At 39.7% G+C, this 25,493-nt stretch overlaps 1 protein-coding gene across 16 annotated transcripts in view; it reads left to right on the forward strand.

The window, feature by feature from the left end:
- clasp1a (cytoplasmic linker associated protein 1a) overlaps window positions 1-25,493 on the forward strand; it is a 258,110-nt gene that overhangs the window by 132,256 nt on the left and 100,361 nt on the right. For all 16 annotated transcript variants that reach the window (XM_080199457.1, XM_080199456.1, XM_080199458.1 and 13 more), the window contains exons 9-16: window positions 2,292-2,438; window positions 11,760-11,830; window positions 13,974-14,066; window positions 14,915-15,060; window positions 17,415-17,550; window positions 20,977-21,047; window positions 24,089-24,148; window positions 24,658-24,735. In XM_080199457.1, the coding sequence (XP_080055583.1) occupies window positions 2,292-2,438; window positions 11,760-11,830; window positions 13,974-14,066; window positions 14,915-15,060; window positions 17,415-17,550; window positions 20,977-21,047; window positions 24,089-24,148; window positions 24,658-24,735 (802 nt within the window). The remainder of the gene's footprint in view (window positions 1-2,291; window positions 2,439-11,759; window positions 11,831-13,973; window positions 14,067-14,914; window positions 15,061-17,414; window positions 17,551-20,976; window positions 21,048-24,088; window positions 24,149-24,657; window positions 24,736-25,493) is intronic.

The following is a 25,493-nucleotide window of genomic DNA, read 5'->3' on the forward strand; positions in this document are numbered from 1 at the left end:
ATATCTGAATTGTGGCTACCTACCGTAATAAAGCCTGACTCACTCAGTTTTTTCTTCTCACTTTGTCACCTACCTCCCTCCCCTATCATCCTCAGGGTATATGACTAATACTACTGCAACCTTCTTATAGGTTGCTCATGAGGTCATCCTTCCTGTGTCAGCAGATAGTGAACAGCTCCCAGCTTTTCACTAGTGGTGTCACAGCTGGACCCTATCAAATTGAAGCATTCGACTATGATTATTTGTTTGTGATTGGAATAATGATTTCACCCCCAGTCCCCTGTCTGCCCTCTCTCTCCCTCTCTTCTCCCCCAACCCCACACATACACCTCAACACCAGAATTGTAATGCTCTAACCAACTTCTTTACTGATACGTAAGTCGGCACAGATCAAACTTCGAGCTTTATGGGTCTGTATAACCCAATATCATATTGGCTGTGCATTTTCCTACAAAACTACTGAGTGAATCCATCTTGTGTTTGAGTGAGTGAAAATGTGGATATGATGACAATCTGTAGCTATAATAGTGTAAAATAATAGCTGGGTTCCTCACATACTCACATCTTTAGTGTTAATTCCAGTGCCACTTCATTGTTAGAGCTTGATTTTATATGTTTGCTTTCTTTAAAAGTTGCCATATGCTGGGACGGAAGCAAGTATTTTCCTGTAACAATTGATGCAAAACGAACTGTTGTCCAACGGTGTAACTTCACTACAGATGCAGGAGTGTCTTACTTAATCATCTGTGTGATATGAGATTGATGTTTATGGTGAATAGTGTAGGCTTTGATATCAACATTTCATGGGATGCAATAATTCCATTACATTTTGAAATGCGTGACATTTTGGAGACCAGGTGAAAGCTAAACAGCTGAGATTTAGGGATGGATAAACATCCTGGGGATTTTTCACTAACTTGGAGTTAAGCTTACATTTGCTGTACCTTCAGAAAAACAAATATGGAAAAGATTATTCTAAGTGAGGAGTGCATTTAATGGGCAAAATTGTCTTTCAGCAAAGTCATGTTTTTCCAGTTGTTTGATTTTGGAATTGAGATTTGGTTGCTGATTATTTTTATTATGAATCCACATTTTGAGGTGTCACATGAGAAGTCCTTTCTTATGCAAAGATAAATTCCCTACTATCAAACCCATTGGACCTCCTCCAAGTTTCGGAACAATGTATTACTGGGAACCTAAGCTTATAATGATGTACTTGCCACAGGGATGCAAAATCACATTGGTTTAAAAATGTGACTGATTACACAAGTTTAACTTATGTATGTGGTGTGTCTGTTCTGATGTAAAGAGGTTTCTTGACATCAGATTGAAAATGCATCTTGTGAGTTGTTCACTATTCATGCTGGTGTTTTGATTCCTGCTACAGTTCCTTGGGGTGTCTGGCCAAATGTGTGTTTAACAAAATAATACTTGTATGCCTTAATCCGTGAACATCCTTCCAAAAAAAATCCTCTGAAACAGTAAATCAGTGAAAAGTAATCCATAAACTATACTGATTTTGAGTGTGCAGCTGTTTAATATTGAGGTCAGTGGAGTTTGGAATAGATAATGAAGCCGACATTTTATTTGTCAAAGGAAATTGATGACAGCTGTTCGAGCAGTGTTCCTAACGCCTCCCATGAGATGCTCGAGGCAGACTCTAGCAGTGGGTTTTGATAGCAGTAGGGATTGCCTTTTGCTTCACCTTTTTCTTTCGATTGTGCCTTTGCCTTTAAAGACTGAAACAAAGTTACAATATTTCAACCTTCAGATATTAAATCATCTTGAATATTTTGTGTGGACTTGGGGCGCATAACTAGCAATGAATATGTTGAGGTATATCTGTATCAAGGCTCAGCGGACAGAATGTGCTTAGCCTCAGCACGTGAGAGCATGATTGATCATTGTCTGGATTGATTGCAAATAGAATCTGTTGAAGCAGAGGTGGTGATTGCGAATGTAAAGGGAGGGATGATGAGAAGACTAATCTGCAAAAAAATTTGTGCCTGTAAGTGAATGTTGTATATTTTAGCAGAGTATATGTGTACCTAAAATACACTAAGTACAATGTGCTAAAAAGAATAGAGGTATGTAATGGAGGAAATCTCAGAAATATGCAATCTTCTCTGGGGTGTTTCACATGTCATTTTGAAAAGAAATAGGGTCACCAGATAATAGTGTAGTAATATGTGATGAAATTGACTCCATTAATTAGCACCTAGGGATGATGGCTTTATATTGAAGCATATTTTAGAATGCTGATTGAGGGAATTTTTTTATTTTTTATCCAGATAAAAATTTTGATGATGAAGATTCTGTGGATGGAAACAGACCATCTTCTGCTAGCTCCACATCTTCAAAAGCTCCCAGTTCACGGCGTCCAATTGGTACCAGTCGTAGACCAGGATCGTCTGCAGTTGGCGTGAGGACTGGAACAGGTGACTATAAATGATCCATCCAGTATCTGATTTGCCGTATGTTTTGTACATAATTTGTTCTGTGGACTCTCTCGCGCGCGCTCTCTCTCTCTCTCTCTCTCTTCCCCCCCCCCTCTTCAAATACAGAGATGGATAGACTTAGAACACAGAACTGGGCCCTTCCTCCCAATCAGCCCATGTCGAGGTTTACGCTGCATTTATTCACCTTATTCCTATATTCATAATCTTTTATGATCCAGCTGTATAATCTCATTCTGTGGGGGGTGTTTCTATACTTCAGAAACTTGTGGCCAGCAGTATCAGTGAAAATCCAGTTTAGAATTAAACCTAAACTTTATTGTTTTCTTTTTACACAGAATTTGAACAATTGCATGAACAATATGTTTTGTACTACCACTTTTTTCCACAGATTATATTTCATGAAACCTGATGCTCTTATTTTTATCCTGCTTTTTCTATTCCCAAAAGAGGTGATGTCCTTTAAAGAGGAGCGGAAATTTTGGATGTGGTGGATATTGTTCTGATATTTATTGCAGATTCTATCTTTTGCAACGGGGATAATATGTTGAGAATGCTATAGAAGCAGTAATAGTGGATATATTTTCATCAAATGTAAGATACTCTAAATTTCTGATAGTGAAAAGCATTAAAGATACCAACCATTTTGACATTAGTTAGGTTCGTAAAATCTGTACCATTAAACTTCTCGAGTACAAATATTATTTAAAACAAAATGTCTGCCATCAGAAAACTCAAGCATAGGAGTTAAAGCTTTTGATGGTATATTAATTTTGACTAACTTGTAACTTTTTTTTAACTTCACTTGGAAAAGCAAATAAGACTGCTACATAATTGAGTTTGAAATTAGCACTATAAAATTAATTGCGTGTGTGAGCCTCTACATAAAGAAGGTTAGTTATGGATATAGCCCAAACTATATCTCTTATTGGCAGAGGACCCGGACATGTACTGACTGTTATGTAAGCAATATAATCGCCCATTTTGTGTGTAGCAAGTGATGAACAATTGTCAGATATCTGTTGCCCAGAATGTGTGAAAAACCTCCTGCTTTGCACATTCATGCAGTAGTTATTATTCCTGAGCCATTGTAACAGACAATGATTTGGTTTAACATCTTAGTTGAAGTAAAGCTAGTATTACGTTGGAGTTTCTGATTAGTTGGAATTCAAACTGCTTTTGCAAATCTCACGGGAACTTGATACGCCCTTCAAGACATTTCTGGGAATGGTCATAAGATGCTATATAAGAGTTAATCTTTTCTCTTCAGTGTATATTCAGAACACGTAGGAGCAGATTGAGAAGAACAAGGCTTGGTAGTCCTCTACGCGTGCAAAATGGTGGTATAGGAGTTAAACTGGGGGAAAGCAGGAGCTTTTATTATTTTTGTATTTGAGTTGATTTGGTGGATTATAATAACTTAAATAGCGCCTAACAAAACATCCCAAGGTGCTTCATAAGAGCATTTTAAAACCAAATCATTTTAGAAGACATTTGGTCAGATGACCAAAATCATGGTTAAAGAAATAAGATTTTAAGGAATGTTGCAAAGTAGGGAGGTGTAAGAAGAGATTTCCAGAGCTTGGGACCTACAAAACTGAATGCAGGAACAATTAAAAATGGAATTCTCAAGAGAATTAGAAAAGCACAGATACTTGGGGATTGCAAGGTCATGGTGGGATTTGAAAACCAGCTAGTGACCTAACCAAAACACTATCTAATCTCTCTCATGTCTTTTTTGCTCTCTGCCAATCTGTTGTGTACCACTAACAGTATGACCAATTCTATTGCTCTTGATCCTATACCATAATCTACATGGACACTCTCTATCATTTAGTTCTGTCTTTCGTTGTGTAATTTCTGCTCTTGCCCTCCAACTTCACATCAGTTAAAAGTAGATAAGGATGTCAAATTGAAGCACTTGTTAAGCAGGAAATATTATGGCCTGGCAAAATAAAATCCTATTTTTAATGTTTGATAAAGATGTTAATTTTAAAACCGCAGTTCTTTATATTCAGCCTCACTGCTAACAAGCATGTAGTAAGGCTAGGGTAAGATGACGATGATGATGATTTGGGTATCTTTGTAGATATTCTTTACTTCAGTTTCCCCACAATATATAGAACAGGTAATTGATGTGTTGGAAAAATAGTTCTGATACTTAAGAGCTTTAATGGACATCACAGTCTAAAATTATGTAATTTTATTTGCTCTCATTGTTGTGGAATAGTTTTAAGATTAAGTGAGGCAAATTGGAGAAGGCTTAAAAACAAACCCTCTGGTTCATCCAGCCTGAAATGCTTTGTGTAACATGAATATAAACACACACCACTCCAGCCCTGAATTTATACCGTCATAGAATATGCTACCTTTTTGTGCAGTGTGGCATCTGCCCTAGTGGGAGATGGGCCTAGTTATGTTTGAAGATATTCACTTAATTAACGTTCAGTCATGAGCCATTAGTTGTGTTCTGTATGTCCATGGTTCTCCAAGGGAAAGAAACCATTTTCTAACAAACAAGCTAGTTCTGAGCTTATGTACTTTGAGATTGTGATGCTTATCCTCCCTAGCCTATCTAATCCTTCCTTTCTTTTCTAAACCCATTTTAATTAAATTAAATGGGTTACGAGGAAAGGTTGGAGAAACTGGGACTGTTCTCCTTGGAAAGACGGAGATTGAGGGGGGACATGATAAAGGTATATAAGATACTGAAGAGAATAGACAGAGTCAATAGTGAGAGACTGCTCCCTAGATTGGTTACAAATACAAGAGGACATGATTTAAGGGTGAGGGGGGAGAGGTATAATTTGGATATGAGAGGAAGGTTCTTTACGCAGAGAGTTGTGGGGGTATGGAAATGTGGTACCGCTGTTCAAAAAAGGTAGCAGGGATAACCCTGGAAATTATAGGCCGGTGAGTTTGACATCGGTGGTAGGGAAATTAATGGAAAAAGTACTTAGGGGTAGGATGTATGAGCATTTGGAGCGTTGCGGTCTGATTGGGGATACGCAACATGGCTTTGTTAGGGTGCTGGGTTGTTCTTTGTTTGTAAACTGAATAACCAAATGGGAGCTCTGGCCATGTGCAAAATGGCATACAGGGGAGGAACTAATCAAGCACAAGCCAACCATAATCATGTTGTGGTTTTGTTCTATAATTTTGACAAAGTTATAGCTCATTTTTCATGAAGTATGGAACCAAATTACATTCATATTATGCCTTTTACAGCCCAGGACAATCTAGAGCACTTACAGGCAACGAATGACTTTGAATACAGTGTCTGTTGTAATGAGTGATTGAGCAGCTATTTGTGCATAATAAGATCCCACAAAGACCAGTTAAGCTGCTTTAGTGATGTTGATTCATCAATAATTATTAACCGGCAGACAAAATGAAGTTAAATCTTGTACATATACACGACTAGCTCAAGTGATGTAATTCTTTCTGGATATGTAATCACCAATAATGTGACCCCAGTAGTTGAGAAAAGTCTTGCTTGAAGCTGGATTTTCCACAATGCAGTGGGTAAAAGCTTCAAACACTGGGCTTGGTTTGGACGCTAGTGTGAAGAATTGTCTCTTGCATTCAGATACGTGACACATTATGAATTTGACAATAGAATTCAAGAGTTGATGGATTCTTCCCCATTCAAGTAGGCTAATGTCTGTCAAAATCATTTCTGTTGTCCCTCCATTTGAGGATGATGTCTACTCTGGGGCATGAGCTTTTGCCCTTGAGTTTTCATTTGACTGACAGATTTTTGACCCACAGACCTTTGGGCACATGTGGTAAGATGTGCCCATGAGCTAGTAGAATCCAGAGTGAGGGATTTTCTTCCTTTTTTTCTCATCTTTGCCGCCTCTCTGGCTCATCACTTAAGATGTTGTAGCTGTGATGCACCTTGGTGGACAAGTTGTCACCATTCTGAATGATTGATAACAAGCTCCTCCCAGTAATGATAATGCTGGAAGGAATATCAGAGAAAATATTAGTGCAGTTTATAAGATTTGGTGAGTTACAGGTACAGGATTGCCATGTGGAAATATGACAGAGACTTGGCACAGAGATGAGGAGCACTGGTTAAATATTCTGGAGGTGAGGTGTTCAGGAAAGATAAGAAAGGAAGAAAAGAGTGTGGATTAAGAGCATTGCAGTGCTGGAGAGAGGAGTCAAAGACATAATCTATTTGGCTAGAGATGAAAGAACAATTGGTTCACTCACGTTGCTCAGTATAGTCTATAGCTCTCCAACTACTGGAAAGGATGTAGAGGAAGAAATTTGCAAGAGAATTAGAGAGGTGCAGTAATTATCGAGTAAATTGGGTATGTAAATTGTCTGAAGATAGACCAGGATAGTAATGTAAGGGGAAGAATAGACAGGAGGCACTGCTGGACCTGATTCTTGGGAATGAGGTGGACCAAATGGATTACGTAGTAGCAGGAAAGCATTTGGGGGAGGAGTGGCGGGGGACAGTGATCGTTGTATCATAAATTTTAGGTTGGCTATGGAAAAGGACAGAAACAGTTTAGAATAATAACTGGGAGAAAGCCAACTTCAGTGGACTAAGAATAAATCTGGGCTGAATAAACTGGAATCAAAGGCTAGCATAAATGGTAGCAGAACAATGACTTAACCTCATCAGAGACTATTTCCTCTGGTGGATGTAGCTTCAGAGACTATTTCCTCAGATGGATGTAGCTGTTACTAGGGGGGCATAATATAAGGTTTATAGTGGGAGATATAGGAGGGATGTCTGAGAGATTTTTTACTCGGAACGGCTGGGCTTGGAATTCACTGCCTGTTGTGATAGTGGAGTTGGACACTTTAGGAACTTTCAAGCAGTTATTGGATAGGCACATGGAACACACCAGAATGAAAGGGAGTGGGATAGCCTGATCTTGGGTTTGGACATAGCTCGGCACAACATCAAGGGTCAAAGGGCCTGTACAGTTCTATGTTCTATGCTCAAAGAAGGGAGAGAGTGCAGGCACAGTTGAGGTACATCCCCATGGAGGGTAAACAAATCCAGAGCTCCCTGGATAATGAATGGGATAGAAGTTAATCTTAAGAAAAAGTACACTTGTGACAGCTGCCGGATAAATGTAATTGAGAACCAGGCTGAATGCAGAAGTTCATAAAACTAGGAGCAGGAGTAGGCAATTCAGCCTCTCAAGACTGTCCCACCATTTAATATGATCATGGCTGATCTTGCTTCAGCTTTAACTCTAATTTCTTGCCTGTTCTCCATAACTTTTCAACCCATTACAAATTAAAAATCTATCTCCACAAATTTACTCAAATGTCCTGACATCCACCACACTCTGGGGTAGTGATTCCACAAATTCACTACCTTTTGCCAGAAGTAGTTTCTCTTCATTTTTGTGACCTCTTATTCTAGATTGCCCCACACGCAGAAGCATCATTATGTCTACTTTGTCAATGCCATGTAGATGTCAATTAAATCTCTTCATTTTTCTAAACCCTAGAGAATATAGGCCTAAATTGCTCAATCTTTCGTCATAAGACAAACCCCACATCTCTCCATAATCTAGTGAACCGCCACTGAACTGCCTCTAATGTCCCTACGTCCTTCCTCCAATAGGGGACCAAATCTGTACATAGCCCTCCAGGTGTGGTCTCACCATGGCCTTTTATAGTTGCAGCACCACTTACTTACTTTTATATTCTATTCCTTTATAAAATGCCAAAATTCCATTTGCTTTCCTCATTACCTGCTGTACCTGAATATCAATTTTCTGTGACTCGTGCACGAGGACACCTAGATTCCTCTGCACCAAAATATCTCGAAGTGTCTCCCTATTTAGATAATTTGTCTTTCCATTTTTCCAACCAAAATAGATAACCTCATGCTTAAACTTCATTTTCCACATTTTTGGCCTGCTCACCTAACCTATCTGTGTCCATTTGTAAATTTCTTATTTACTCATTGCAATTTACCATCCCACCCATTTTAGTGTAGTCTGCAAAGTTGGCTTTTGTATCTTCAATCCCTGCATTCAAGACAGTAATATGGATTGTAAATAGCTGGAGTCTGAGGACAGATCCCTGTGGCACTCCACTAGTTATATATTGCCAACTAGAAAATGACCCATTTATCCTGATCTTCTGTCAGTTAGCTAGTCTCCTATCCAAGCTAATAAATTCCCCCAAACCCATGTGATCTTGTGCATTAACCTTCTGTGTGACACCTTATCAAATGCCTTCCTGAAGTCCAGATATACTACATTTACATGTTACTCATTATCTACCTGGCTTATTGTATCTTCAAAGAACTCTAGCATATTCATCAGATATGATTTACTCTTCATAAAATCAAGCTGATTCTAATGGATTGTGTTTTGACTTTTCCAAATCCATAATAATGGATTCTGACAGTTTCCCAATGACAGACGTTAACTAACTGGTCTACAGTTCCTGCTTTGTACCTCCCTTTTAGAATAAGGTTGTCACATTAGCATTTTTCCAACCCACTGGAACCTTTCTCGCATTCAGGGAATTTTGGAATATTATAACCAATACCATCTCCACTGTATTTCCTTTAATACCTGAGCATGTAGATCATCAGGCCCTGGGAACTTGTCTGCCTTCACTCCCAATAGTTTGTTGAGTACTATTTTCCTAGTGACGATGATTGTTCTGCACTGCTCCCTTTCTATTTCCTGTGCTTTATCTGTTACTTTTGCCTTCCACTGTGAAAACTGAGGCAAAATATTGATTTTAATCACTTCACCATTTCTGTGTTCCACATTTTTAACTCTCCGGTCTCATCCTCCTAAAGGGCCAACGTTCACTTAGTTACTCTCTCTTTCTTATACTTACAAAAGCTTTTGCTATATTTTGTGCTAATTTTCTTAACTTACCTCTGCTCTTTTTGTTACTTTTTTTGTCACCCTTTATTGATCTTTAAACAATCTTCCAGCCTGCCACTGACCTTTGTGTTATGGTATGCCTTAGTTTTTGTGTTCAATTTCCTTGCTTAGCCATGGATGCTTTTTCCCCCTCTTATTATCTTTCTTCCCCTCTGGAATGTAAGAACATAAGAAATAGGAGCAGGAGTAGGCCATCTAGCCCTTCGAGCCTGCCCCGCCATTCAATAAGATCATGGCTGATCTGTCGTGGCTCAGTTCCACATTCCCGCCCTCTCCCCATAACCCTTAATCCCCTCTCTCATCAAAAACCCATCAACCCGCGTCTTAAAAATATTTAGCGAGGTAGCCTCCACCACTTCAACGGGCAGAGAATTCCAGAGATTCACACCCTTTGGGTGAAGAAGTTCCTCCTCAACTCCGTTCTAAACCGCCCCCCCTTTATCTTGAGGCTGTGCCCCCTAGTCCTACTATCCTTTCTGAGCGGGAAGAGTCTCTCCACCTCTATCCTATCCATCCCATTCATCATCTTATACGTCTCAATGAGATCTCCCCTCATTCTTCTAAACTCTAACGAGTACAAGCCTAATTTATTCAGCCTCTCCTCATAGCTCAACCCCCTCAACTCTGGCATCAGCCTAGTAAACCTCCTCTGCACTCCCTCCAAGGCCAAAATATCCTTGCGTAAGTACGGCACCCAAAACTGCACACGCTACTCCAGCTGCGGCCTCACCAATGCCCTATACAGCCGCAGCAAGACCTCCCTACTTTTATATTCAATCCCCCTCGCTATGAAGGCCAGCATCCCATTAGCCTTCCTGACCACCTGCTGCACCTGCAAGCTGGGTTTTTACGACTCATGCACAAGGACCCCGAGGTCCCTCTGCACCGTCGCCTGCTGCAGTTTTTCGCCACGTAAGTAATAATCCTTCCTACCATTATTCCTACCAAAGTGGACCACCTCGCACTTGCCAACATTAAATTCCATTTGCCATTTGCCATTTCCTGGCCCATTCGCCCAGCCTATCTAGATCCTTCTCTCCACACCCTCTGCACAATTTGCCGTTCCACCAATCTTGGTGTCATCAGCAAATTTCGACACCCTACACTCGGTTCCCTCCTCCAGATCATCTATATAAATGGTAAATAGCTGAGGCCCCAGCACCGACCCCTGGGGCACAAGAGGTTATTGCAGAAGGTCAGGGGACATGGAGTTGGGGGTAGGGTGTTAGCGTGGATAGAGGATTGGTTGTCAAATAGGAGGCAGAGAGTGGGGGTCAATGGGTGCTATTCGGATTGGAGGTTGGTGACTAGTGGAGTGGAAGGAATTGAATATCACCTTAAAACTGCCACTATTCATCAACTGTTCTACCGTTCTAGCCTTCCTACCCAGCCCACTGGAATCAAGTCTGTGCTCATGCCTACATAATAACCTTAGTTTCACGCCAAAATGCAAGTGCTTATTTACCGTGTGCCAATTCAAAGAGGAGGTGATGAGCAAATAAGAGAAGTGAAGAAGATATATGAAAAGAGACTGGCAATCAACATAAAAATGAATCCGAAAGTCTGTCAGCATATAAATAATGAAAGGATGGTGGAAGGAGTAGGGCTGATTCGGGACCAAAAAGGGAAGGCCCCAGAAAGCTTGAGCCATTAAGTATTGAATAGTCTGCATCTGTCTCTACTAAGAAAGAAGTTGCTATCCAGGCCATGGTGAAAGAGGTAGTGAATTGGCACTTGTCAAAGGATTTAAAATTGATAAGGAGGAGGTAATTGATAGGCTGTTTATCCTTCAAAGTTGATTAAAAAGTGGACTGCATGTGGAGGCTGAGGACATAGCAGAGGTACTGATGAATGAGTTGCAACTACCTTTCCCTTCTGGTTGTAAAACTGTTCTTGTTTTGACAAACTTGCTTCAGATTCAGTTGAAATATAGACTTTCTGTTGTCAGCTAACAATCTACAATGTACTTGCTTTTGTAGAAGATCATTGCATTGCATTATAGATTTCAGTTTTTTAATTGTGGAGAATGAATGATTCAGTGGCTCAGGCCCTGACCCTGGAATCCTTGGTTCCAGACCAGATTTCATCCTTTGTTGGTTGCAAGGGTCTTTTTTGTGAAATTAGTTTGAACATCTAGATAACTAAAGTTGGTTAATAATTGGACTAATACAGCATTCTTATGTGAAGAGACTTGTATAGAAAATGGAAGCTGAATCCCATAGTGCTATGTTAGATGCGTTTGTGAGATCGTAGCTTAAACAATTGGTTAGAATGTTTAGGTATGTGAGACAAGTGTTCCATTTCACGCTGTACCTGAAAAATGAAACATCTTTTCCAAAATTAACAGATCAAACAAAACTCTATTTGGTCAATTGCAACTTTCATTTATCAATTTGCTCCTTATTTTTCACAGTCAAAGATGGTGCAGGTGCTGTCGATGAGGATGATTTTATCCGTGCATATGAGGAAGTTCCAACAGTGCAGGTAATCTTAAATCTGCTTTTGCTCTCTCTCTGATTCTGTTCTTCATCCTCAGTTGCCTACATAGCTCTGTTCTATGAGAACCAAAAATCTGTTATTTGGAAGATTTAGATGAATGTTAATTGTGCTGTTGAAAGGAATCTAGTTCGCTATAATGCGTGATCTGGAATACTTCCTAATGTAGATTTAAGGTTGGAAGTGACTGGCACTATCTGAATCCATACTAACAGAGTATATCAGCTAAAACCATGATCATAGTTTGTTTATTGAGTCAGTTGGAATTCGTTTTGCATGTGACCTTAAGCAACCATCATGACAAACCAACTTCTATATTTAAGCGACAGTGCAATCTATCCTAAAGATTAAACGCTTGGTTTATGTTGAAAGCTAAATTTAGTCATGCTTAATCCAGGTTAATGTAAAATTAGGAACTTGGCTGAAATGAATTATCTTTGGTCTTCCATGTTACATACTATTTACACAGATCTTCAAGTTAAAATAGAAACATGGAAACGTAGAACATTACAGCACAGTACGGGCCCTTCAGCCCTCAATGTTGTGTCAAGCTATGTCCAATCCCAAAATCAAGCTATCCCCTCCTTATAATTCTGGAGTGCTCCATGTGCCTATCCAATAACTGCTTGAAAGTTCCTAAAGTGTCTGACTCCACTGTCACAGCAGGCAGTCTATTCCACACCCCAAACCACTCTGAGTAAAGAATCTACCTTGGACATTCCTCCTATATCCTATATAAAATGCACTGAACTATGATGTGTTATCCCTTGTCCTTCAATAACAAGTCATTTTGACCATGTCCTCCTCATAGGTTGCATTCATAGAAAATAAAAGCGGGAGATGATTGTTTGGCCCCTAGAGTCTGCTCCACCATTCGACTAGATCATGGCTGATATCTACCTCGACACCATTTTCCTGCACAATCCCCAAATCATTTGATATCAAGTCTGTTGATCCCTGTCTTGAATATACTCAAATGACCAAGCCTCTGTCTGTAGTAAAGAATTTCGAAGATTCACTACTCTCAGTGAAGGAATATCTCCTTGTCTTAGTCTTAAATGACCCACTTCTTAGTGTTCTGGTTCTCAGCTCTAAGATGGGGAACATATCCTTCCTGCTGCTATCCTGTTGATTACTGTAAGAATTTTGTCACTTTAAAGCAATCACCTCTAATTTTCTAAACTCTGAAGGCCTAGTCCCCTCAATCTATCCTTTTAGAACAATTCTGCCATCCCAGCTGATAAGCCTTCATTAGAATCCCTTAATATTCTTCCTTGGGTAAGGAGACAAAAGCCGAAAACCTACCACCTTGCCTGCCTTGATTCTGGGGCGGGCAAGGTTACCAGAACGGAAATCTCCGTTGGCCTTGGGTAGGATTTTACAATCTCAGAGCCTAGAAACTCTACCCTGTGCTCTGTGGTCCACCATGACGCTATTCAATGCAACAAGACCTCTTTTCTTCTATTCCATGAAGCAATTCAGCTTTTCTGAGTCAAGATGTGACATTATATGACATCTGTTATAATCTATAATGCTATACCCTTAGCCAAACTGTTCCAGCACAGCTATAACACTGGAATCTACTTGAAAATTGTTCAAATGTGCCCTGTCTACAAAAAGCAGGACAAATTTATCTGACCAACTGCTACCCATTATGTCTATTTTTCAAGCATCAACCAACAGCACTGGGTGTATCTGCACCAGGCGGACTGTAACAATTCAAGGTGGCTCACCATCAACTTCTTGAAGGCAATTGGGAATATGCAATAAACACTGGCCTTGATTGTGCCACTCATCCCATGAATAAAAGAAACAACAATAGTTTCACTGATCAACATTGAAAGTTATTTGGTATTTTCAAATTCATTTCTTCATCCAGCACTAATCATGCAATGTATGGTTTGAGGGCAACTTGAAGGTTCACTTGAAACAGCAGTCATAGTCTTTTTTGTTTCATGATCACAAATGCAGTTATACTCTTAAATAGTATTTCAATCACATGTTCTTGCAGTACAGTTCAGTTTTTGTTTATTTTTAATGATTGAACATAATGAAACAAGGAGCAATTATTTTTCTAAGAAGACTAAAAATTGACGAAAAGCTTAATAACTGCAATTTATTTTGTTATTAGATTTATTCCAACAGAGACCTCGAAGAATCCATCAACAAAATTAGAGAAGTTTTATCAGATGATAAGCATGACTGGGAGCAGCGAGTAAACGCTGTAAGTGTTTTGAACCTTCAAATCTGATGCCTTCTTGCTGTGAATGTACTCAAAGTTTGTGAAAGCTTTTTGTTTTAAAAAAAAGTTTTTGAACTTTCAAAACTTATGTGGAATTGGCATTGAATAATGTTTTTTAACACTTAAGAATGTTACTTAATTAAAAAGGAACTTGTGTTCACGTTTTAATACAGTTATGCAATAATATAAAACTGTCAGTCACTGGTGGAGAATTCATCATCTACTTTGATATAACTGAAAATGAGGATTTGCTTTGGTTTCTTTTCTGTTTTTGTACCCCCTTATAAAGACTGGGTCAGATCTTTTTAGTCAGTAGCGAAGCAATGAAGCTGCTGACTTTGAAGAAAGCTGACCAGCAAGATCCAGTATTCACTGTTGTGTGGTATTCCCTTTTAGTGACAGCAGTTTTAATCTGGCATCCAGTCAAGTAAATCTGTTGGCATGCAGCAGTGCTGTTTTTAACAGATACGCAGCCAATCCGATTGAAGTACTTGCACACTACAAGCTGGGAGGTTAAAAGCACTTTATCAATCACTTTTAATTCACTGCCGGAGAGAGACTGTGCCTGTTTCTGTGGTAGACAAATGAGTGTTGTTAAATTATGTTGGTACAGGGATGGATAAATGGTCTCACATTTAGCTGCAAATAGTTTGGCAGAATTTTTCTTGAGGCTCATGTGAACAGCCGAGTCGGGGTTGCCTATTCATATACCCATGTGGAAAGGTTAGAAACCAGGGTTAAGAGAGCTCCCATTCCAAATTTTCCTCTGTTTATTTTCACTTCATAATAGGCTGATAACTTGCAGGTAAAACAACTTTTCTTGTTGACAGCTTAAAAAGATTAGGTCCTTACTGATAGGCGGAGCAGCAGAATATGAATGTTTCTTTCAACATCTACGACTTTTAGACGGAGCATTCAAATTATCAGCAAAAGACCTGCGCTCTCAAGTTGTCCGTGAAGCTTGTATAACATTGGGGTAAGTAATGAAATTAATACGATCGAACCTTGCCAACTGCAATAAATAGTGCAGATTTGGCAGGTGATCATGTAATCTGAATTTTAATTGCTGTTTATTTACTTTTTGGGGATCTGCTTTGTGCAATCAAGTTGGAAATGAGTAGATTTGCAAACCATGTTTTATTTCTCATCATGAGTTTCCTCTGCCTCTTCCATCCTTGTGTAGAGATGCGGCATTGGACTGGGGTAAACACAGTAAGAAGTCTCACAACGCCAGGTTAAATCCAACCAGTTTATTTGATAGTAGAACCTTCCACACACCTGACGAAGGAATCACCATTTCTGAAAGCTTGTGGGATTACTATCAAATAAACTGGTTGGATTTAATTTGGTGTTGTGAGACTTCTTACTGTGTCTTCCATCCTTCTCATGTGTTACCTCAGTCTTTGTATTAAGTGAAACTTCATAATTTATGTATTTCCCTTTCCATCTTGGCTTCTCTTATTTTCCATCCTCTGAATTCATCAACTATCTAAAAGCTTTGCTATTTTGGGCAACACTCAACTTGGCCATCTACTGAGGTCTCTATATTTATGTAGTCTTGAACAATAACAAGGTCGTTTCCGAACATTGCTTTGTACCCCTCAGCATTCCTCTCCTGACCGCTTTCTAACTCAATTGTTTGCCCATGACAATGAAAAAAAAGCTCACTCACTTGCTCCAATCTCAGATCATCTAGAATAGCAGTTTCAAATTCCCAGTTTGTCTTTTGCCCTCCATTGTACATGATACCAGAGAGATAGACTTCGAGCTAACCTTGTACTGCTACTCGATTAACTCTGTCACTAACAAACAGTATCCATTCAATTGCCTCTGCTGCTTCTGTCTCGCATCCAGCTCTGTAATCACCTCAAGCAGGAGAAGCCTTGCCTTGCCTTCACCCTTGCCCTGTTCCCTTGACCCAAATTTGACAAAACTGCGAACTAGCCAGCCTCCCTTCTTGGTGCCTCCTTTTTGCTTTGCGTCGTGTATCCTGAATTGTTGGGAGTGATTCTCCCAAAAGTGCTGAATTGGTGGGAAAACTGTTCTGGATCACGACTTTTTTTTCAGTGCAGCTTCACACTCGAATCTCCCCACTCTATGCACTCCAGAGGTCACAGCCGGGAATATCATGAAAAATCCAGGGGGTTGCTATTTGCACTGGAGCCTGACAGCTCTGGAACTCTGTGCATGCGTAGTGGCCCTGATCTGTCAGTCTCCCTGTTTGCTGGCCAGCCTGGACCCCTGCGATGCCCAGACCCCCCCCCCCCCCCCCAGAGTCCAGCCCACTCCTTCCCCGCTTTAAACCCCACAGGAATGAAGTACTCCTGACAGGGCAGAGATTCTATCGGGACCAGCAAGTTCCCAATAATGACATGCAAAATGTATTTAAAGTACATTGAGAAAAGATTAAAATGACTTGCCTGTCTTCCTGCTGGTTTCCAGTGTGGTCTGGACTCCGACTGCTCTCCGGACAGTGCACGTGCTTGCAAATCCCGGATAAAGGTAGATGACACGATTCTCCCGACCGAGCCCGCTAGAAACATTGTGGTTCGTGATGGTATAATTGAGCCTGTTATTCTTTCTTGTGGGATTGACATCCTTCCTCTAATGAACACTGGTGCTTATGAAGAAGTGCAAGCTTTCCGGAATTGCCAGGGAATCAGGAATACTGTCAGTGTTTGTGATGACTGATTGATTGCGATGAAGATTGATCCATGAAATAAAATTGCTTAGGTGGTTCTTTTTCAAATGGAAGGTTTCTTGTAAACTTTATCACTTGAATAGCTACAAATACCTTCTGACTGGTATAATGCGCCATCCTCAGTAGTGCTGATAGTACTCTCAGCTTTAAGTCAGAAGGTCATGAGTTCAAACACTGCTTGCATGAGACCTGACTACATAATCTAGACTGACACCGTAATGCAACAACCGAGTAAGCCACGGTCCTGCCTGTCCCTGCAAATGAATGTGAAAGATCCCAAGGCATTATTTGAGGAAGAATGGGTTAGTTCTCAGTATCCATTTTCAGTGTGTCCATCTGCAAGTACGTTGATGTGCTTAAAAGCACAACAATAGTTGAAAGAGCCATTGTATATAAATATGTTACAATAAAATTATATGCAGACATTAATGATATAGGCTTCTGAAATACAACACTAGAGATCTGTTTGTAAAGCCGTGCTGTTACAGAAATAGCTTTATAAAAATAAAATTAGTTTCAAATGCTGCATTTTTATTGGAACTTTGATTTTTATTCATAGCTGGAGACCTGTTGCTTAAAATCTCTTCGGGTGTTTGAGCCTAAAGCCTACTATTCTACCTTTTTTCTAGGCATCTCTCATCTGTTCTGGGAAATCGTTTTGATCATGGTGCAGAAGCCATTATGCCAACACTATTCAACCTTGTTCCTAATAGTGCCAAAGTAATAGCCACGTCTGGTATAGCAGCTATAAGATTAATTATTCGAGTAAGTAGACAAAATCTGCACCACCTTTTGTATCATTATTTGATTTTTTTTGTCCTTTTTTTAAAAAAAATGTACTCTTTCCAGCAGCTGAAGTGTCTTTTTGGTTAAAAACAGCAATTTGCCCTTCCCCAACCCCAAAGATTTTGGGAGCAAAACTCCATTTCTCGCCATTCCGAATTACACTGAAAACTTTTCATTGTGTTTGCATTTCTTTTGAAACAATTCCTACTTTTCTGTATGATAGGTCAGTATTTTGTTCACACAATTTATGAATTACACCCATTCATTCTTGTGGGCTTGGGTCTTTCTGCTTTGTCGTTGTAGTTGCTTAGTTACTACCTACGGTTAATTTCTTTCAAACTAGGGTTCATTTCTCTCAAACTAATACAGTGAGTGCTCTTATTCTCTCAAATCTTTGGTTGCTTTTAGCCAGTTTGGGGGGAAGAAAAAACAAATTTCCCGATTTTATTTTTGCATAAGCAGCTGAGTTCTAAATTATTCAACAGTAGGTAGCTTTTTGTTAATAGTCAAATTAGGAAGTATTGAAATTCTTTCCAAGCCATTTAAAATTGCTTGGTGCTAGATGTGCTATTTAACATTGTGACAATAGTAGCTGACCTTGGGTTGGAAAGGCACAGGGTTCCCTAACTTGGGAGACCAGAAGTCGGATCTTGAACCTGCTGCTCACCTTTGAATCAGTTATCAAGGGAGCATCCTGACGCCCATCTTTAATTGAATTCTTTACAATAAGTCAGCATTTCGGGCAGGTGAATATTATTCACCTGCCCGAAATACTGACCTATTGTAAAGAATTCAAATAAAGATGGGCGTCAGAATACTCCCTTGATAACTGATTCAACAAAAGTGAGCAGCAGATTCTAGTTCCGACTTCTGGTCTCCCAAGTTAGAGATCCTGTGCCTTTCTGCCCCAAGCTCAGCTACTATTGTGGTCCACGTTCTTCGAACAGAACACTGAGTTGATCATAAGAACATAAGAAATGGGAACAGGAGTAGGCCATCTAGCCCTTCAAGCCTGCCCCGCCTATCAGTAAGATCATGGCTGATCTGAAGTGGATCAGTTCCACTTTCCCGCTTTCTCCCCATAACCCTTAATTCCCTTGTCTATCAGAAACCTATGTACCCGTGACTTAAATATATTTAGCGAGGTAACCTCCGCCACTTCAACGGGCAGAGAATTCCAGAGATTCACCACCCTTTGAGTGAAGAAGTTCCTCCTCAGCTCTGATCTAAACTGCTCTCTCTTCCCCCCCCCCCCCCCCCATCTTGAGACTGTGCCCTCTAGTCCTGCTATCCTTTCTAAGCGGGAAGAATCTCTCTACCTCTACCCTATCCGTCCTTTTCATTATCTTATACGTCTCTATAAGACTCCAACAAGTACAGACCCAGTCTGTTTAGTCTCTCTTCATAGGCCAACCCCCTCATCTCCAATATCAGCCTAGTGAACCTCCTCTGCACTCCCTCCAAGGCCAATATATCCTTGCGCAAGTGTGGCGACCAAAACTGCACACAGTACTCCAGCTGCGGCCTCACCAGTACCCTGTACAGTTGCAGCAAGACCTCCCTACTTTTATATTCTATATTGATCAGCTCTCAAAAGCATTTTGCTAACATATCAAGAATGGCAAATTGTGGAATGGTGGCATACTGGTTAGCATTGCTGCCTCACAAGTCAGGGACTTGGGTTCTGTTTCCAGCTTGGATTACAATCTGTGAGGAATCTGCGTGTTTTCCCCATATCTGCGTGGGTTTCCTCCAGGTGCTCCGCTTTCCTCCCACAGTGCAAAAGACGTGCTGGTTAGGTGCATTGGCCATGCTGAATTCTTCCTCAGTGTACCCGAACAGGCACCAGAGAATGGCAATTAGGGGATTTTCACAGTAACTTCATTGCGGTGTTAATGTAAGCCTACTTGTGACACTAACAAAAAAAAACTTGCTTAAAAATTTTGCAATATTTTGCAAAACCAATTGAACCCTGCAGGAATCATTCCTTACCAATAAATTTAATGAATTTGGGGAAAAAAGATATTAACTTGGGGAGCAGAAGGGGAATTGGGTTGAACCTATTTTCATTTGAGATGGGAGGCCATAGTCCAGAGAATATTAATTACAAATGTTATTGGGCCAAATTTAAGTATTATTGCATTAATTTAAAAAAAATGATGGCCAATGAATGCTGATACCATTTGGCATAAGCCAGGTTTGGTATAAGACATGCTGCATGTCAGTGAAGATGTGATGGGCAGTTACAGTAGTAGCCATGCTTATTTCTTTTTAAGAAGGCCCTGTTAATTTTTTATAAAGTTTTTGTTGCTTGTTCCTGATCAGGAAGGAAGGTGAAATGGTGGTCAATCTCATTTCAATTAGCAAACGGGTGAGGCCTACAAAGAGGTAGGTGCTAGGTTAAAGTTGAAGCCTTCAAGTAACTTTACCTGAGCCTGTATTTTTAGCTCCCTACAAGAGGTGGGATTGGAGGTGAGTGGGTGCGGAATATTACACCAGCACTGGGTCTCCATTCCACCTGTGGGCATTTCCCAGAGGTGGGTACGTGTGGGAGGGGGTGAGCAGTTGATGGTTGATGGGCAGGTAGCCAGTTGAATTGCTAAAGGCCTGCTGCTATTGGAGGTTAACTGGGATTTTTCAGTTGGCCTCCATGTTCCCACAGTTGGTTAGTAGCATTATAAAGATAGCAGGGGGGATGATTTAGCCATTTGGAGAAGGCATCCCAGCAGAAAAGCCCGGGACCAACTTGCCTGGGTTCTGCAGCAGCCACAGGGCATCCTGTGGAGTTCTCCTCAGCCACCTCAATGGCAAATCAGCTCAAAGCGTTTTTTATTTCAAGTTTGGAAAAAGTTGCAGAGTCCATTTTGTAGTGGCCTCTCCCTCTCTCACCTACCTTGACTTATTGCTGCTGCTTTCAATCGGGAGAACCCTGTTTCAGCCCTTCTGCTTTGAGAGCCCATGCACTGTCTTTAATTGGACAATGAGCCCACCCTTTGGGCATTAATTGGACAATTTGGAGGAAAGCATGAGTGAGTTTCTAACATTGTGGCAGCTCATCCACAATGTTAGAACCCCCACCCTATCCAACCATTTGAACCTGATGTTGGGGTCCTGAAGACTGCAAGAAAATGATACACCTGGAATCTAGCTTCTGCATGCCTTTTGAAAATCAGAAAATGGAATTATAGTTGCATTACAATTTTATATCAGCAGTGTCAAGTTTGTGTGCTGTTGTTACAATGTGAACAATAGCTTTAAACTCTTAGAACTTAAAATGGGAACCATTTTGATCAAGAGAAGCTAGGCTCAGCCACATGTCATGAATACTCATGTCCCAGTAACCACTGAGAAATGATATTGCTTACTGTGTTTTGGATCTAATCTTAAAAAATGTGTATTTTTCAGCATACACACTTCCATAGATTAATACCCATTATCTCAAGCAACTGTGCATCAAAGTCTGTGGCAGTTCGAAGGTAGGTTTGAAACAGCAATATGTTGTATAGTAACTGCTTTCTTGTGATATTGATGCAGTAGAAAATCAAACATTGTTGGACCCATCCTTTGGGATGAAAGGTAGAGGAGTTAAATTTGTGGTATGGTCTCATGTGCTAATTTCCGTGGGAAGGCACCAGTTGTGAAGGTGAACTTCCCCTAGATACTTGTTCCAGGTCTTCAGCAGCCACACAATCCTCCTGCAATTGTACAACAATTCTAGGCTACTGCTATCCCAGTCTCCATGCCAGTTGCTCCTAATTCAGTCTGTTCTGAACAGAAATCCAATTGCTTGGCCCATCTTACGTATTTGCCAGAAGAACATATGTAGATTAAAAATATCTGAGCTTGGCTTGGCTTCCAAGGGTGAAATTACACCAAGTGTCTGTATTCCAAGCAGAAAAGCAGTTGTCCAAGCCTAACGTGGGTTGGCCGCCATTGTGTTGAGTAAGGATCAACAGCCTTCCTGGCTGGCAGTTTGTAATTAATTACAAAGTTCAGAATTGCACTTGAATATCTAAATTACTTTCTGAAGCTGAAAATTTGGATTTTTGTCTTGCTTTTTGAGTTGAAAGAAGTTGATCAGTTCTTGTTTTTGGTAACATTAGTGTAAGTACTTTTGATTGAAAGTGATTAATTCTTTATTAAACTTATTAAATTTGAGCTCAATGTTCTGATAAAAGCTACAAATAAAAAACATGTGCAATATTCATATTTTACAAATTACATTTCTCTTCAAACCCACGTTCATGTGAATGATTTTCCCCTTTGTGTACTTTATTTGATCCTGTTAGTAGATTCAGATGCATAACCATCATGATTTGTTGTTAATGTTAATTAGGAATATTAATCTTTTTCTACATAAACGGTCATCTTCAATTTAAGTCTAAAATATTTATGAAACTGGTGTTTATTTGTTAGGGAAATGTCATACATTGTACAAAAATAAATGGTAAGCATCTAATGCAGACCTATCTAATCCTGTTGTTCATGAAGAAAATTGGTTAAATTTTGCACTTTTTGTTAAATTATGTTGTTAACATATTGGGTCGTAACTTCCAGGCTCCCAGCGTTGGATTTGGGGGTACCCCCAGTGATGTGCTGGGGCTCTCTTTTGGATATTCCCAGGAAAGGATTTGCAACACAGACCGTTAACTTGCCCTGGGCAATTGTGCTGCACGAGGAACCATCTGACAAAGCAATTTAAATTAACTTCGGACTCTGCTAATGTTGCACCAAAAGTTACTTTGGAAAAAGTCAGAAGAAATAAAACCTCTAATTTCAGTGTAATTATTATAGATACTCAGACTGATCACCACATGGCATCTCCCCACGCTCCTGATGCCACAGGGGACTCTCCCACCCACACTCCTCTTCTCCCATCACCCCAAAAAAGGGAGGATATCTGCCTTCACTCCATCTCTTTTGGACTTCAACGCTGGGCTTCGTGGATACCTGCACTGCCCAGCCTGAGTCAAAGGTTGGACAAGGCAGGCGTGGAAAAAATTTGGAACAGGAAGTGGGTACAGAGTGCCAATCTGACGCTGATTGCCACTCTGAGGAAGTTATGGCCCAAGTTGCCATGGCATACTTGACAGTGGGAAAAATTTCCTATGTCAATATTTGTTTTCTCTTGTAATAGTGAATATGGAACTATAAATTCTGCCATTTCTGCACAAGTTGTTGATGTGAGAAGTATCTCCCCTAATAATTTTTCAATTTTAACCTTCTCACCTGATATCTGAAGAACTAAAATGATGGCTTGAATCAAATCTTTTTCACTTCTGAGTTTAGTTTTGCAGAGTGTTTCATGCCAGTTCATATTGTTGTAACATTGGCTGTTTGATTCAGGAGGCCAGTGAAGGGGAGGCTTAAACAGCGCGGCTTAAAAATAGAGTTTACTTTTTTGTACAAGTGTCAGGTCATGTGCATAATGATTTCGTCCCTCAAATGTGCCAACAGCTGATATGTTGCTCAACTGGCAAGAATAGATTTTTAAAAAAATCTTTTTTTTAAATCTAATTTTTTTAAAAAAGGAAGAAATTTTCAGAATTCAGTTAGATTCAAACATAACCATGTCACGTCAGTTAGAAAATGACAGGAAAAAAACACATTGTTCCATCATCCTGTCTGTCAGTTATGCATCGCATACTCTGTACCCGGACGCCATGCATGGGAGAGGTAGAAAATCAGATTTCAAAACACAGGACAAGTAGAAAAAAAACCTGGAAAATTCTTCCATGCAAACCTCCCAATCCACTGCCACCGTTATATTAAAAAGAGTTCAAAGCGGGAATCACTCTTTGATTCCTCTGCACCCTTTCCAATATCATCTGGCATGTGAGAAGACTCGAGGAACATGTGGTGTTCTGAGACTTCATCCCGGCCTTGTGCATGGGCAAAAATATTCTTCTGATCAATATTTATCCCTTTGCAGTATCGCAAAAAAATTTGATCTGGTTGTTATCACAGGTGTTAGTGATAGCTTCTTGTAGGGAAACTGGTTGTCATGTTTCCTATATCACAGAAGTGACTATATGTCAAAAGTACTTAATTGACTGTAAAGCACTTTGCAGCATCCTGCAAAGCACTATAAAAATGGAAATCTTGCTTTTTTCTTTATTGAGAAGTTCCCACATTTTCACTAGAATTTTCCAAATGCTACATAAACAATTAATTAGATTTTCCCCTCTGAATTGATCCAGTTATTTTGCGACTAATGTTGTTTAGTAGAGCAACATTAGTTGCAAAATTCATTAGAATTGATTCATTTGTAGAGCAGATTTGAAGTTGCAAATGCTGGATTTGCTATATGTGTGAAATGTGTGCGTGGTGCTCCTATTCCCAAACTCTAAACAATCTCCTTGAGACATAATCTATGGTAAATCTTATCATTTTTGAAATGCAACGATATAATAAAAGATGCATGTGTATATTCCCAATTTTGATGACTTTTGATATAGTGCTTTATTACAGATAACAAGATGCTTTGATCAATAAAATGGAACAATTTTTTTGACAGGCGTTCATTTGAATTTTTGGATCGACTGTTACTGGAATGGCAAACACACTCACTAGAAAAGTAAGTAACCAACCAAGGAGCCCTTTCAACTGCATAATCTGGATGTTTTTATGGTTGCATTAAGTGTAGTTTAAAAAGGAAACAACCTTTTGAACTGCATCATACAGCAAAGCAAATGGTATCTGAAATTAAATAAGGGAGAGACATTGATCATGATTGCACTTGTAAGTACTTATGGTCAGATAAATATGTTATTGAATAAATATATTCCTCAGAATAGTGAGGAATTTGGGGATTTAAAAAATTTAAATAAGACGATTTGCAAGAGCATTGAATGTGGTAGCAGTGCTGTTTCCATAGTAATGGAGGAAAAGCCTTTGAAAATGCATTCGGAGGCTTAATTTCCCCTTTCTGTTTAAAAAGGCAGTGTGACTCGAAACTGAAGTTGGGAGGGATTATACTGCTCATTGTGCATAAATGTAATAGTGGTTGTCCTGGATGAAATTTCTGTCTATAAAAAGTAGGAAAGATGAGACTCCAGTCATGATAACGTTATCTTCTCTTGTTAGACATGTAGCCCTTCTGGCTGAAACGATAAAGAAGGGAATCCATGACGCAGATTCAGAGGCTAGACTTGAGGCTCGAAAGTAAGTTGTTCTTTGGTATCCGGCATTACTGTCATGTCTCCAAAATAGATTTTGATCTGCATGTCATTATCCTGTTGAATCCAGTCATGAAACTGTTAAATGATGATTGACAACAATGTTGGCCATTCATTCTTTCTTTAATTCCAATTGATCATTTATTTTACTTTTTTGGAATGTTGTCCTGCCTTTATTTATGATGCATATTTTTAATCCCTGGATATAGGACAGTGACTGAGTCAACCCTGCAAAGCCAATTGTCAGTGCAAACTGCTCAAAATTTGGCACAGCTTGCACATTAGAAATAAAAGACATGATAAGAATTGCATGCATTTTATTCTGTCAGTAAGGCGTGTCCTAATTAAAACCTTCTATTGCCTTTTCCCTTTGAAGATCAAAGGCAATTTTTCTCATATCTGTTTCTTAATGCCAATTATTTTTATTAATTGTGTTGGATAAAGTTTGTTCCTGGGATGTATTCAACACTGGCAAGTCTGAATTTATTCCTGTTCCCTGGTTTCTCAGTGATGTTGGTGGCCTCTTCTTGGCAAAGAGCTCCCTTAGTGATACTACGTAATAATTTGTGAATCTGACCCAGTGACTATGAAGGAATGGTGAGAAATGATTGTTGGGATACTGTACGATTTGTGGGAAAACCTAGAGGTGATAATATTCCTGTAACATTTCTATACCCTTTTTCTGTTTATCATATTTGGGTCATGGGGCTGGAGGTGCTGGTGAAGTAATGTAATTCAATTACT

Source organism: Carcharhinus amblyrhynchos, chromosome 11 (assembly GCF_965287045.1).
Source record: "Carcharhinus amblyrhynchos chromosome 11, sCarAmb.v2.hapA, whole genome shotgun sequence".
In the NCBI taxonomy this organism is placed as follows: domain Eukaryota; kingdom Metazoa; phylum Chordata; class Chondrichthyes; order Carcharhiniformes; family Carcharhinidae; genus Carcharhinus; species Carcharhinus amblyrhynchos.